This window comes from Apis cerana, linkage group LG5, assembly GCF_029169275.1.
Source record: "Apis cerana isolate GH-2021 linkage group LG5, AcerK_1.0, whole genome shotgun sequence".
Classification (NCBI taxonomy): Eukaryota; Metazoa; Arthropoda; class Insecta; order Hymenoptera; family Apidae; genus Apis; species Apis cerana.
The window spans coordinates 11,796,664-11,812,150 of NC_083856.1; the positions used below are offsets into that span (position 1 = coordinate 11,796,664).

The window sequence follows — 15,487 nt, forward strand, 5'->3', positions numbered from 1 at the left end:
GAAAAATTTATGATCTGTATCTATATGAAAAAACTATTTCCTATTAGGGAATTAGAAGCTGTGAATTTAGGAAGTGCGTGTCGCATTCACGGTTCACCAGCGACCACGGCTGCTCCTCCACCGCAACTGCCGACTGAGGAGAGCGTGGACGCTCTCTGTAACACTCTTCATCATTGGCATCACTGCCCAGAAATATATAAAGCTATCGAAGGCATTCGTTTCATTGCTGATCATACGAAAAGAGAAGAGGATTCTACCAGAGTATGCGAATCTTTATTTTATTTTTGATTTTGCAAAATAAAATAATATGCTTAAAATAAAGAATAAATTATTTAAAAGTTTTCTTAATTAATTATAATGTAATATAATAATCTTGAAATTATTTATTTCATCAATTTAATTATATTTAATTTTTTAGGTCAAGGAAGATTGGAAATATGTCGCGATGGTGCTTGACAGGCTATTCCTCTGGATTTTTACATTAGCCGTAGTCGTCGGTACGGCAGGAATCATCCTGCAGGCACCAACGCTTTACGACGATCGCATTCCCATTGACGTACGACTGTCCGAGATCGCTTCCACCACTGCCAAGCCACACATCGTTACGAGCCTCTGAAAAACAATTGTTCAATTTCGTTATTCTTCACGTACAACGCATGCTCACATACACATACATGCGTTTATACACATATACTACATACATATACATACATACATATATGTGTGTGTGTATATATATATATATATACACACACACACACACACAATGTATTACGCAACACGTAAGAACAAATACGAAATGCGTTCACGTTGACCAGGGACTCTATAAAGAATACCCATATACTATCAATCATTTTGATAGTATTTATAAATTGTACAGAAAGTCTGTTAGCGTTAATTGACATTGATGACTTACACTGATCGTCATTTTGCTAGATCCGAAACGGCTGATACGTTAAAGTATTTCTAATACTATTAAAGATACTTCTACTTCTATCGCTTTAATCTCGATTCATTATTGGTATCGGATATTAAAGTCAGTTATTTGATTCTCATAAGAATTACAATTCTTTTTTTTAAATTGATTGATTTGTAATACAAGAATGATAAATATACATTGGAATAGACATTAGTAGATGTGTCCAAATATTTTTAGATTTTATTCAAATTTAAGAAATTCTAATATTCTTGCGAATACTATTGAAATAGAGGTTTTACGTCCCTGGTATAAACGACTGAAAGACTGAAGCCTCGGTGAGTCTTCGACTTTTCGCGTGAATTATATGACTAATGGCCAATTAACTGCTGTTTGCCCGCTCGAGGCGAGGATTCTCAAAGCATACGCACACAAGCGGTCATACATAGGAATAAAACTAACAAAAATGAATGAAAATTAGATGAAACGGAACTGGAATAAATGTAATTAAACATATTTTTTGACCTTGATTGCAATCTTTGAAAATCATATTTCTAAATAATTATGATATATTTCTTTTGTTTTCACATAAAAGATTAAAATTCGAATTGTAATGGTCAAGAAATATGTTTCTGCATAAAAGTTGAAAGCAAACGACTTTTGACTCGTGATTTTATTGTTAATATTACAAAACGAACGAAAGATAGAATGATCAGGTTGTCAAAATATGTACACAATATAGAATTAATACGGAGAGACTTAAAGAAGGTTCGATTTTATGCCAGTTGCATTCACGGTATAGTTGTGATTCTTTAAAAAAATAAATCGATAAACATATTATATTAGATGTTACTATTTCAAGGGTGATTGAATTAAATAATAGATATAAAAAACTAAAAATGTAATATTTATTTGTTGTTTATAAATGTTTAAAGTAACACTAATGTTCCATTAACTTGAAAAAAAAATCTCAAAGAACACTATTTTGTAATTATATCGCATTAAAGTGTTCTCATATGTTATTAAATACGAAGAACAAAAATTATAAAAAAACATGGGACCGAAGTGTTATATTTTACACAATGTAGTTTCAAATTGAAATGAGCTTTAAAATAAAGATCAACGATAAATTAAAGCAATTATAAAAATTATATAAAAAGGATCACAATCATTGACATGTATATGGCATGGAATTCGATAAAGCCTGTTGCAGACTCAGGAAGGAAGAGAACAATTTCTAAAGTTTACATCGAGCCTGTAACAATGGGGCCATATTTTCACAAAATAAAAAAAAACAAGGAAAAGAATAGAGAATGAAATCGCGTGTCTCTCTAGGTGTGAAGTTGTAAATTCTAAATATTTGCATCCATATAAAGCGCGCAAAGTGGCGATAAGAAAAGAAATAAGAAAAAAAGAAGTGTTGGGCCTAAGAAAGTTTCACTGACTCAACTTTTATTGCTCATAATACGTAATATGTTTGTAATAAGATACACTTTCGTAATTACGTTCGTTCCAGACCACCGACGAACTGTGAAATGTTTATTACACATATTAACATGGCGTGCATGAAGGGACAAGAAAACAAGATGAAATGCACGAAGAAAAATGAAAACGTTGCAACTGTTTATTATTGCAATCGCGTTCTGAATAATTTACTGTCTTCCTAAACTACGAAATTAATGACTTACTTTTGATGAGCAACAGTCATATGTTTGCGATTTACTGTTGTTCCAGCCCAATAAACTTGCAAAAAATAAAATAAAAAAAATTATAAAAACAAGAAAATAAGTAGAGCCTGATTGGTAAAATTATTGTTAATTAAGTATATATGAAGAATATCCAGAATTTTATGTCTTAAGAGTGAAGCTTAAAAATTCTTTCGACAAAAATTCTTTTTTGATCGCTGATCGTAGATTTTTTAACTTAGTCCTACCATTCGGCTTATCGTCTGTATCACGACGAACCACTAATGCCTGCCAGTAGTCAACAAGAATACATTGAAAAGGAAAAACATTTTGACAATTTTGTATGCACTACTCCGAAGAAATCTAATCAATGAATTATTCAATAATATAAATTCATCCAGTAAATTTTATCATTATTGTGATTTATAATAAAACATTTCTTTCAAAAACGGTGAAGATAAGAAGAAAACAATTTCAAGGAAATAAAAAAAATTAAAATTATCGCTGGCTGGCGTGGTCATGACATTAATATGGATTTTACATATGGATCTTATGTTTATTAATATTTTTTTATTTTAATTTTTTGTCGTTTGAGAGAGTGCGTGAAAGATATCTGTGTGAATGAAGAATAATAATGAAACAAAAAAAAAAAAATAAAAATAAAAAGTAGAAAAAAAAAGAAAAGAGAAACTGATTATATGTTATTACGAGGAAATAAGCGCAGTGATAGTTACTCAACGTAAGTTACAAACAATTTAATTATATATATGTATATGTGTGTGTATATGTATATATATATATATATGTAGGTGTATATGTATATATATGTATACATTATGTGTATATATATATATATATAAATATTATAAATAATCATTACCACACACGATAAAAGTAATATGGCAAGATATTTTGTGAGTGTGTCTATAAGCTCGATTATAAAACTTACGTAAATTAAGCAGAGTTTGTCTTCATTTACGAGATTGAAAATGTTGTTCCAATAGAGGAAAAGATTTTATAAATGGTGTGTTGAACTTTTAACGGTCGTCATTCACATGAAATGGCCTTATTCAGCACTCGGACTCACAACGCATTCAGGGAGAGAAGTGTTGCTATATTAAATGTAGTTTTACTCATCGGATTATGCATAAGGCATAATTAATCAACCTATGGTTAAATATTTTATCATCGATTCGATTATGCATTTTCACTTTATATGTGATTTTCATTTGTTAATACAATAAGATATACATTGTTTGAATGAACTTTAAAAAATGCGACGAACATGATTTTTAATCACAAACGAGATTATTTAGATACATTATTGTTCAAAGAATTAAATATTTATATAATTTTTTTCAAAAAATATTTTTTGTAAATATTTCTTGAAATGTTACAATAATATAATGTTACAATGCATTGAGATATTTCAAGATAAGTGTCAAATGAAGCAGTTATAAAAAGGTATAAATTTAGTTTTTTACTTTTTTACATTTTTTGTACTTTTTTTAGTAGAATCTCATAACTTTATTTTATAAAAGAAAATTTAATAAATCCAAAAAAATTATTTTTAAACAATCTAAGGTCATAAGAGAAAATAAGAGAAATAATGTGTTTAAGAAATTAAGAATGTAACTTTGAAAATATCTTGTAAATAAAGTATCAAATAATAATGTCAAAATTCTTACAATTTATATCTTTCTGAATTTTTGACTTGAATAATATACCATTATTTATATATAAGTGACCTTAGATTCTAAATAAAATATCATGTTATAATTAGTAGCTATTTCATGTGACACTTAATTTGAGTCATCTTATCTAATATCTATTTGCAAACAAAATTATAATTCTTTTATTACATTAACAAAGATATATTTACACATTTACAAAAACATAGAAACTATGATATTTCTCATCAGACATTGATATAAAAATAAGATCGCTTGAATTATTTTATCATTAATTGTTGTCAAGTCAAAAAAAAAAGAATGTATTATGCATTTGTATAATACAACATTTTATGTATAAGTTTCTAAACTAAATATTTTAACAATTTTTAGAAATTGATATTAACGAGGCATATGATGCTGCTGCCATACTGAATAGGATTTTATTCAAACATTCGTTTATAATATTTTTCATTAAATTGTATAACATCGTGGAACAATTCAGCCTAAATACATGTACTATATTTTATTGACACAGTCCAAAATGATCAGAAATAAAACTTTATATATCTAGGAACAATGTGTCATTTGTTTAATTTTTCTTTAGTAAAATTATATAGTAAAATATTAGCATGAATACATACAATTTTATTTAGATTATATATTTAACTTATTGCAATTTGTTTTAAACATATATTTAATAATTTTTTTTTAATTCTTTATTTTACAATTTTAATTTTAAATAAAAATTGTATAAACAATGATTATTATTTTCTATTTTCTAATTAAAGAAATAATAAGCTAAACAATAATAAATTTTATATTTTGTATATAAATATCAAGTTGAAAATTTTTTACTTCCCAAATTTTTATCAATTTTCTATTATTTAAATCTATATATGTAAAAATTATACATTTTTTTTTTGATTTAAAAAAAAAACAACAAAATATTATTTTAAATATTTACTTTATGCTAAATATAATATTAAAATTTAATTTGTTTTGCAATCGTAAGTTTCTTTTATATATAATACTATACTGTAAAATTCACATTTCATAAAAGTAAAGACAATATTATTTTGTATAATCAGTATTAAAATTATCATTATTAAAAATATTACTTTTTGTAGATTTTATTTCTGCAGCTTAATATTTAAAAAATAAATAATAAATAATTTTAAAAGACATTTCATCATTATCATTTCTAAATCGAGGATTTGTTAAATAAACATTTAATAAGTATGAAATATTGTTTTTAAATATTCATCTTTATATTACATCTTTATTTGCATATTTTGCAAATATTGCTAGCATTAAAATATTTGGTTAATTGCATAAAATTTTAAAAGAAGACATAATATATAAAAATAACATTATTAATTTCACATTTATCATATTTATAATGAATTTAATAAATAAATAAATAACAAAAATTTCTAGAAAAAGGTAAAAAAAAAAGTATATGGATATATTTATATGTATAAATAGATATTTGTATAAAATTTTTAAATAAACTTGATTTAATGAAAAATTATAAGAGTTTGAGCATTTTATTTTTTTCTTTTAATTCTTTAATATTTTTTATTTAAATTTTTTTCATAATTAATTTTAATAAAGTTTGTAAATTTGATTTAAATTTATATTATTCGTTTTCGATTTTATACTCTATGTTATGCTCCTTAAATTCATTTTTTTGTTGTTCATTTATCTCGTTTTTTTTCTCTATCTGAATTAATTTTTTTTCTGTAACATCAGATATTGATATACAATCATTTTGCTTTGCTTGACGAATTCTTTTGATCTTTTTTTTAATAGCCACAGCACCTGTTTTTTATAAAAATCAAAATTAATATGTTAATATAAATATTTTATTTGAATATACTTACAAAATAGTGTTTGCCAGAGTTCAGTTTTTTTTGATGTTTTGTTAACTAATTTCTTTAAGGAATCTCTATGTCGTTTTTGTATTCCTGCTAATTCAATTGCTTCTTGTGTTGGTGAGGGAAATAAACAAATTTCTAACCAATGAGTAGCTTTTGCACATCCTAAAAGTTTGATCCATACCTAGAAATTAAATTTTTTAAGAAAAAGATTCTTATAAAATATTGTATTTGTAATTTAATATTTTATAAATATATGTGCATTACAGAATCTAGACATTCTGTTATAAACCATAGCCATAAACTAAACTGAGCTCTTGTCTGTTCTATATATCCTGACCATAACATCAATTTTGGTACAAATAATACATATAAATATATCCTGAAAAATTATTAAAACAATAAGAAACAATTAAGAAAATATGATTAAAAATATATCAATTTTTTCATATACTAACCAATTAAGACAATGAAAGCAGAAGAATAATTTAGATAACTTTCTTCCAGTAAAATGAAATATACATAATAAGATTCGACAAATATTTATTATAATAGTATCAACTGCTTTGTAAAATAGAAACGTACTCACTACTGTACACCATCTAAAAAGATTATAAAAAATCATAAAATATAATTTTCTATAACATTATAATCTATATCATTTAAATTAAAAAATTAAATTAAAATAAAAACTATAATAAATCTTGTGTTTAAAAAAGTTATATAAACTATATAACTAAATAAACTTATATAAACTATCAAGTATATAATAAATATTACAACAAAAATTGCTTTACTTTTCTTGATATGGATTTATGACAAAAGATGCAAATAATAAATTGGCCCAGCCTTTTATCCAAGTTCCATGACATAAAATCTCTAATCCTGCTTGATGAAAGTAAAAGCTTTTATGTAAAATAACACCCAATTCTTCATGTGTTATTCGTTCTTCAGGGAACAAATTTAATGTTTTAATCGAAGATGATTTTAGGTAACAAATGCTACCAAAGCAAAATCCACAATTCCATATAGCTTTGATTATTCTATTTCTTTGCATCAATGGAATGCGCATTTGTCGAAGTAACGACTGTGTTAATAAATGAAAATTATCAAATGTATTGTCACTAGATTTTGTTATCCTTTATCTGTACTCTTTGCAAATAACCCAAAAAAAAAAAAAAAATAATTGACAAATTCATTAATTAATATAATAACATAGTGTAGAAATATAAAATAATTTAAACTTACATTAAGGCACTTTTCATATATAAAATATAAAATAATCCAAAATATAATTAAATATCCAACTAATATATCGGATTTTTTTATTTTTGTGCCATGTACATATGCTATATTAAATGTTTCTTTATCCCACAAATTCGAAACCATTGGAGTAAATTGTGAAATCTCAGCAAATGAATATAATCCGATTGTCCAACTGCTTACAGTTTCTTTCAACATATTAAATTTTTGAAACTAAACTTTTACGTGAACATAAATTTGTCAATATATGAAATTTAGTAATTAAACGTTAAAACGTATAAATATAACAATATACAATGACGAAGGCCACATTAAATATTAATTGAAAATATATCAAAAGTTTTAATTTAAAGCGTTTTTTAGATGCATTATAAAATGCAAAATGCAATTAAAGCATTTTTGATCACACCATCAGAAATCTGCAAAGATATAATAATTAATAAATATAAATATAAAAGACTACCAAAGATTAGATTTAGAGTAGATTCACATTACCAGATTGAAAAATTTAAAAAAAATTTAAGGATGAATTGATAGTAAGAGAGTCGATCTTGATTCAGTAATGGAGTCACTATTTAATAACCGCAATTGCTAAATATAATATAGATGGCATAGGTGAAATAATAATGTCAATGATGTAGTCATAAAAATTGCAAAAAAAAGAGAAAAATTCTTCGTCAATGAATTTTTCTTAATAACTTTGAATATATCTATTATCTATTTATAATTTTTTGTTAATCTTAAAAATTATTATCGTTTCATCCGCCAAAGGCGAATATCGATAATTATGTAGATAATAATATTTCGATAAGTTAATCGATTAATCCATATTAAGAAGTTTGTTTAGTTAATTCAATATATTCAATTCAATATAATAATTCATATGTAACATTATAATTAGATGAAACAAATATAGACAAAAAGGCAAATAATAAAAGAAAGATAAGGATAAAATAAAAATTATAAAATTAATGCCATTTCTAGAATATCATATATGAAACATAAAAAAAAAACAAAAAATAATGGAAAAAGTATAAAGATAAAATAAGAATTGACCGTTAGCTCCATCTCTTAATCAAAAAAAATCTCTTCATAGAACAAAAATTAAAAATCAACATAATTTTTCGAGTAATTTTAAAATATTACTTTTTCACAAAAAAAATTTTGTGTATTCCATAATAATGATCAGATAATAATTCTTACTTTATTTTTATCTTTTTTCCATTATTTTTTATTCTTTTTTTTGTGTTTTATTGGCGGTATTCAAAAGATAGTGCTGATTCCATAATTTTTTATCTATTCTTATTCTCTCATTATTTAATCTTCTTGTTTATTTTTTAAAAATTTTAATTAATTTTATTGTCTTATTTTACTTAATTCATTAAAAAAATTTTTTTTAATATCATAGATACTATATATATATATATTTTTCTATAGAGTGTTCAAAAATATATGAACAATATATATTTTAATACCTTTATTGTGTAATTAATATACACGTTAAGCTATGAAGTTTCACAAACTGTGTTCTAAATGTAACACACAATACTAATATTATTTTATATAAAGCGAATGTTTTATATAATTTAAGATTTTTGTTCAATAAATTTACTTTTTAGTAATGGATCAGTGATACGAAATTATTGCGCTTGGACGTTTACAATGTACATTTTGATAATGAATGAATTGTAAATATATGTGTGAAAAAGACCTTTTTGCAAAAATTATACTTAACATATAAATAATCTAAATGTGAAATTTAAAATTGACAAATTATTATTTGCACAAGCTACAATTCTGATGCTTCATTGTATCACCTAATATTTTATGACAAATTATATCCATCAAAATTATTGAAATAGTAATATAAAATTAATTATAATAATTATATATATATTAATATTAATAATGGATAATATTATTATAGGAACATAGTATGTACCACTAGTTCCATAAAAAACATATTTTCGCTCTGATTATTTATTATAATGTTTGTTGATTATTATATAATGTTTGTCTTCACAATAGGTAATATATTGAAGCAAAAGTAGATCATAATTGTACTTGTACAGAACAACAAATGAGATACTACAAAGTATTATGCATACTACTGACAAAATACAAGTAAATTATGTTCTAAATTATAATATATGATATTAAGTTTAGAGAAACATATAGTAAAAATTATAAAGTGCCTGAAACAACATTATAAAACTGTGTTTGGTATATCACTTACATTTATACTTGTAAGAAAGCTTTAGATACATACAATGTTGAAAGTAATGGTAACCAAAACAAATTTTTAATTTAAAATTCCGAAAATATCATGAATTCTAAAGTAATTTTCTATAAAGAATACATGGTCCTTAAGATGGATTGAAAAATATTTATCTAACTATATATTTCTTTACTTATAAAGAACAAAGCCATATACGACGAACGGGCTATTTAAAATCGTGAATTATTTCAACTAATTAATAGTTAACTGTTTTCAGTCCAATATTATAATCTATTTACTGACACGACCAATAATATCCCTCTATTATACGAATAAAGATTTGATTAGATGGTATGATGATTCTTTACACTAACTAGTTGGTGGTGGTGGGGGAGGTGGTTGTGCTAATAATGTAGGTAAAGTGTTGAGATCAATGCCAGGTGGAGCTGGTGTTTGTTGTTGAGGTGGGGGAGGAACAGGAGCTGCTGGTGGCCATCCGCCCATTTGTTGTGGTTGCCATCCTGGAAAACCTGGTGGTGGAGCAGTTCCAGGTGGAGGTGGACGCATTGGTCCTTGTTGTCCTTGTTGCCATGGTGGTATACCCATTCCAGGTGGTGGAATTTGTGTAGGTGGCATTTGTCCTGGTGGCGGTGGTTGATTGTTTCCAGCCATCCAAGGCATCAACGGTGGAATATTTGGTTGAGATGTGGAACCAGGCGGTGGTGGAGGTGGTTGCATTACACCAGGTGGTGGAGGCATACTAACTGGAGGTTGCCATTGCATGTTCATACCATTCATATTATTTACTTCTCCTTGACTCCATGGTGGTGGAGCCATTCCTGGCGGAGGCATCATTGGTCCACCTTGCATCATTTGTGGTGGCGGGTGTGCTGGTGCTGCCATTAAAGCACGAGGTGCTTGTTGTCTAAACAAAATTGAAAAAAGTAGTTATTTATATAAAAATTAATTACAATTAATAAAACATAAAATTTACCTATCAAAAAGACCAGGATAATTAGGATTTGGATTTGGTTGACGTGGCTGTCCAGTTTTAGAACGATCAGGTGGTGGACCTTCACCTAATTCTGCCATAAGAGACATATATTCTTCATCTATTTTAGCTTTATCTCCACCTGGTCCCATTCCTCCCATGCCTGCAGCAGCTGGTCCACCTTGTCCAGGTCTCTTAGATCTACAATCACGTGCAATATGACCTGCTCCACCACAACTTGAGCATACTATGTTATTTGTCACATTTGGTTTATCTGGACACTATAAATAAATAAGATAAGAATGAAATTAATCTGCTTTTAATTAAATGCATTTAAATATCTATGTACTAACCAGCCATGATTTATGATCGGATGCACCGCAATTAGTACAACGTGGTCCATCATTTTCACGTAATGTTCCATTCAATAAAGCCAATTCTCTAAGTTGATTACGTCTCAAATCATTTTGTCCTTCAGGTACTTCCACACCTTGTCGTATAATTTCATGAATCTACAAAAAAATAATTTAATGAAATATTTATAAATAATTATATAATACTTTATAAAACTATTACATACTCTTTCAACGGCTTTTTTTACAGCATCCAAGTTATTAGCAGTAATGTATGCATGCAAAGGTTCATCTTCACCAGGTAAAGGTTGTCCATCTTTCCTTCCAACTTTTCCTTCTTTTACAGAACCTTTACCACGAATTATTATCTTTGCTCCAGTTTCTTTTTCCATTGCTATAAAATACCAAAAAAAAAAAAAACTAAAAATTTATATATAATAGATTAATGAAAAAAAATCATCACGCAATGTTAATATATATATATAGTTATAATATATGATTAATATACGATTAATATTATATATTAAATATTATTTATATTTATATTACATTATATTATTTATCAAAAATGATAATATTTGCATTTTTAAAAACTTTTTTGAGTAAGAGTAATATTATATTAATATCATATATTTATGAATATCTAAAATTTACATTTCAACGTATTTCCACGTGGACCAATTAGAAGACCAACAAAGTTAATGTCTGGATGTTCTTCTTGAGGAATCATTACTTTATCATGTACTCGTATAATTGGTGGTCTAAAAATAATATTTTAAATATAATAAATCATTCGTATTATAATTCTAAATATATAAATAAAAAAGTATTTTTAATTACTTATAATCTGGTGGTGGTTTAAATTCTGGATTAATTTTGAGAATCTTCTGAATAAGATTGTGACGCTCTTCTTCCAATTTACGTCTAGTACGATATTCTCTCGTATTCAACCGTTTTCCATCACTACTATATATAGGTTCTGGAGATGGAGATCTGCAAAATAAAAAAATAAAATTTTGTCAAGAAACAAAGTTTGCATTAAGATGGTACTAGCATACAAGCAACCTGATCCTACTATGATTGTGTGATTAAGTGGAAGATTGGAAACTAAGATAACATTGTAATTGATTTTCGAAGTTATTAGGCTTTAATTATATTTTTTCTTTAACATATATTTCTTTTCTGTCTTTTTTAACAAATAAAAGAAATTCTGACCATGTTGGAAAATTTTAAAAAATCGTTTATAAAATATATGTAAAATTTTTCATTAAATAAATTAAATTTTAATTTTTATTATTAAAAAATAAAATGAAATAAAAATTGAATAATATATTATTTTTATTTATATTTTTATATATATTCTTAATCTTCTTAATCTCATTAAAGATGAAATATTGTACTAAATAAAAACCTTAATAATTAATAATAATTGCAATAATTTATATTTAAAAGATTTATCTATTAAATCTGAAATGAGTTATTATTAATTTAGAAGCTAAAAAAGTGTTTCTAATAATGAAATTGTTAATTAATTTTAAAATGTACTATATTTATACAAATTAAAAAAAAAATTAATTTTTTCCAACAGTGTCAAGATATGAAAATAAAGAATAAAAAATTATGTAATGTTGAGTATAACATTGCTATAAATCTATTCAGTAGGTAACACCTGGAAGACTGCGCGTTTGTGCACGGCAGAAATCGGTATGATGTCAGCTGCTAAGATTGATCCTGTGATTATTAGGAAATAATTTTTTTGGATTAGTTAATAGTTTGTATATCTTACTATACTGTATAATACTAATGAAACACAATGATATAAAATAATGGTTCCAGCTAAAATCAGAAAAGTTAAACCTATTGGAGTAAATTAATTTATTAGAAAAATTAATGTGTATTTATTTAAGTTGTACCTGAAAGTAACGTAATATTGATCTTTATAGTATTATGTTTATATTAGCAATTATATTTTTATGAATTTCATTATTTGCCTGAAATCTGGTCATTAAGTTGTGATTAAGGATAATAATCTATTTTTATTAATTAATGATAAATATTCCTGTGGTATTACAGTATTAAATAACAAATATAAAATGCCGTGCAAATCACGGCAGCCTAATAAAAAAATTTATAAAGGTGCCCTATGCACAAAATTATTTTATTAATTGGTCAATACAATAATGAAATACAGCCTATTAACTTGAATAAAGCATTCTGCATAGGAACACCTCTGAATTTCCCTACATGTGCAAGAATATAACTATTTTAGAAAATATATGGACTAGAATACCCACTGTATGTTAAACACTGCTACTATAATTATTTTTTAATTTATACTTTTAATTGTATCAAATGTTAAAAGACGCATTTATATATAAACAATGCATTTTTATTTTCAAAATAAATATATTCATGATAAAAATGCTTTATTTTTTTATATTTAATTATTTATAATTAATTTAATTATTGCCCTAAATTGTTTAAATGTATATCTAGCAAGAATTTTGTAGCAGTGTTTAATAAAAATGAATTAGTAAAAGAAATTGTTTAGGGCAAACCAATATTATCAAAATTCATCTTCTGTGCTGCGTGGTGGCTTTAATCAAGCCCAATCTTTTCAAACAGACATCAGTATCCCACATTAACTGTACTGGAGCCATATCATAAGGCCCCTGTATTTATGGGCTGCTGAATGGTCAGTAGATAGGTATTGTAGATATGTTATGGTCATTTTTGGTATGTAAGTTTCGTTCAAACCTTTCCTCAGGATTAAGTGGAATTCCAAGATCTCCAGTGCGTAACTTCCTGCTGATTTCCTCAATCTGCAGCTGAACTGTAAACCAACGGGTTAGAGGGGGCGGAAACCCCAACAGTTAGATATTGCCAATTTGCCATACCAATATACATTCTATAATGTAAGCATGTTTCAAAAGAATAGAATATTCATTTAAATCTAGTATTTTGTTTGAATTTTTGTAAATTCTCTTGAATAAATTTCTACTTCTTTTCATAAATTATAAAATATACCTCAATATTTTTTTTTAATAATTTATTTTCTTTTAATATTTTATATATATGTGATAAACCTTGATATATATATATAAATATACAAGAAATAAAACTGATAGAAAATTTAATATAATTTATTTAAACAATCTAAGAAATCTGATAACTTCATCATTCAGCAAAATTGGCAATTCCTATTGCCAAACTCGCTTGTTGAAAATATTTAAAGGGCAATTACCTTTGGCAAATATAAATTTTTAACAATATATACATACTTACATCTTTTATAGTACTACAAATTAAGTTTCAAGAATTTATACACAGAAGCATGATTCTTAAATCATATCCTGCCCATATATGTATATATATATGTATATATATAATACATAATTAAATTGAAATGATGATCAAAGAAATACAGAAAATAAACTTACAGAGATAAGCCTTCTCCTGTTCAGGAGTCAGGTTTGTTGGTAGAACTGTAGGCATTCCTGGTATAAAAGTTTTGTCATGTTCACTACCGCTCCATCTAGTTTTCCTCCTCTTCCTACGTTCCTCTTTCGTCTCTTTTTCCTGTTTACCATCACCTACAATATGTCTAATTTATTCACAATTCTTGAAATTTTTTTCTAAGTTAAGGTTTTAAATAAATTTTAAATTTTTTTTAAAAAATTAAAAAAGATCACATATTACACAGCACCTATATATTGTATGAAAAGATCAAGAATTGAAAATTATATGATTATATTAAGCTATGTAAAATCATATGATTAAGCAAATTGTACATAAGAAATCAGGTCGCGCAACATGATACAAGAATAAAATCAATGGCATATTAAAAAACTTTCAAACGTACTTTCCGCTTCGCGTTTTCTTGTGTTATTTGTTGTGGAATTGGAATTGGTGTTAAGCTGTGTTCCATTTGCAATTGCAGCACTTACCGCGGCAGCTGCTGCAGCTGCAGCGGCAGCCGCGTTTGCAGTCGCAGCATTTTGTTGCGCGTTTTGCAAATAACTCGGATTTAATAATGATGTAAAATTCCGTGACTGATTCATGATGTAGAACTTGCCAAAGACGTACGATACGTCAAAATGATCATGCGCTTATTTTTCCAAAATCAACAGAACGTTTACACACCACGAAAATGGCGGCATTCAACTGACGGACACCTTTGCCTCTTTCATGGGCGTACCGGAGACGGATGCTGTCTTTTCGGGTAGAATTAATAAAGAATATTCTCGCTAGTTGGCGCTTTGATGAGTTTTGGAACACCTTCAATTTCAACAAAATAAATATAAAAAGAAATAAAAAAAAAGATTCAAATTATTGCATTAATTTTTTTCATTAATGAAATATGTATGATATTTTATTTATATTTTTTAATAAATATTTTTTAATTTATATTTTTTAAGACATTATAAAAAATAATTATTATTTGTAAGAATAATTATCTTGCGTTCTTAAATTTAACATAATATAAAATATAAAATAGTATTGTATTTTCT

At 26.0% G+C, this 15,487-nt stretch overlaps 3 protein-coding genes across 15 annotated transcripts in view; 1 reads left to right on the forward strand and 2 right to left on the reverse strand.

The window, feature by feature from the left end:
• LOC107997818 (acetylcholine receptor subunit alpha-like) overlaps positions 1-6,095 on the forward strand; it is a 75,835-nt gene extending 69,740 nt beyond the window's left edge. For all 12 annotated transcript variants that reach the window (XM_017056675.3, XM_017056667.3, XM_017056674.3 and 9 more), the window contains 2 exons: positions 48-261; positions 419-6,095. In XM_017056675.3, coding sequence (XP_016912164.1) covers positions 48-261; positions 419-616 — 412 coding nt within the window. In that variant the 3' untranslated portion in view covers positions 617-6,095. The remainder of the gene's footprint in view (positions 1-47; positions 262-418) is intronic.
• On the reverse strand, positions 255-8,419 carry LOC107997798 (uncharacterized). Of its 2 annotated transcripts, XR_009829796.1 has the most exons (8): positions 7,910-8,419; positions 7,400-7,833; positions 6,949-7,238; positions 6,610-6,753; positions 6,419-6,533; positions 6,158-6,335; positions 3,551-6,095; positions 255-612 (listed from the first exon to the last, which is right to left on the reverse strand). XR_009829796.1 is itself a non-coding variant. In XM_017056639.3 (7 exons), exons 2-7 carry the CDS (start codon positions 7,610-7,612, stop codon positions 5,914-5,916), a joined length of 1,122 nt encoding a protein of 373 aa, XP_016912128.1. In that variant the 5' UTR covers positions 7,613-7,833; positions 7,910-8,419; the 3' UTR covers positions 255-5,913. The 2 variants fall into 2 exon arrangements, 1 of the variants encoding a protein (XP_016912128.1); XM_017056639.3 differs by having other exon boundaries at positions 255-6,095.
• A 457-nt stretch (positions 8,420-8,876) lies between these two features.
• LOC107997897 (splicing factor 1) lies at positions 8,877-15,185 on the reverse strand. Its single transcript, XM_017056831.3, has 9 exons — positions 14,839-15,185; positions 14,417-14,569; positions 13,734-13,809; positions 11,817-11,969; positions 11,631-11,737; positions 11,204-11,370; positions 10,977-11,135; positions 10,627-10,904; positions 8,877-10,557 (listed from the first exon to the last, which is right to left on the reverse strand). The coding sequence occupies exons 1-9, from the start codon at positions 15,035-15,037 to the stop codon at positions 10,002-10,004; spliced, it is 1,848 nt and encodes a 615-aa protein (XP_016912320.1). The 5' UTR covers positions 15,038-15,185; the 3' UTR covers positions 8,877-10,001.
• Between the last annotated feature and the right edge of the window lie 302 nt (positions 15,186-15,487).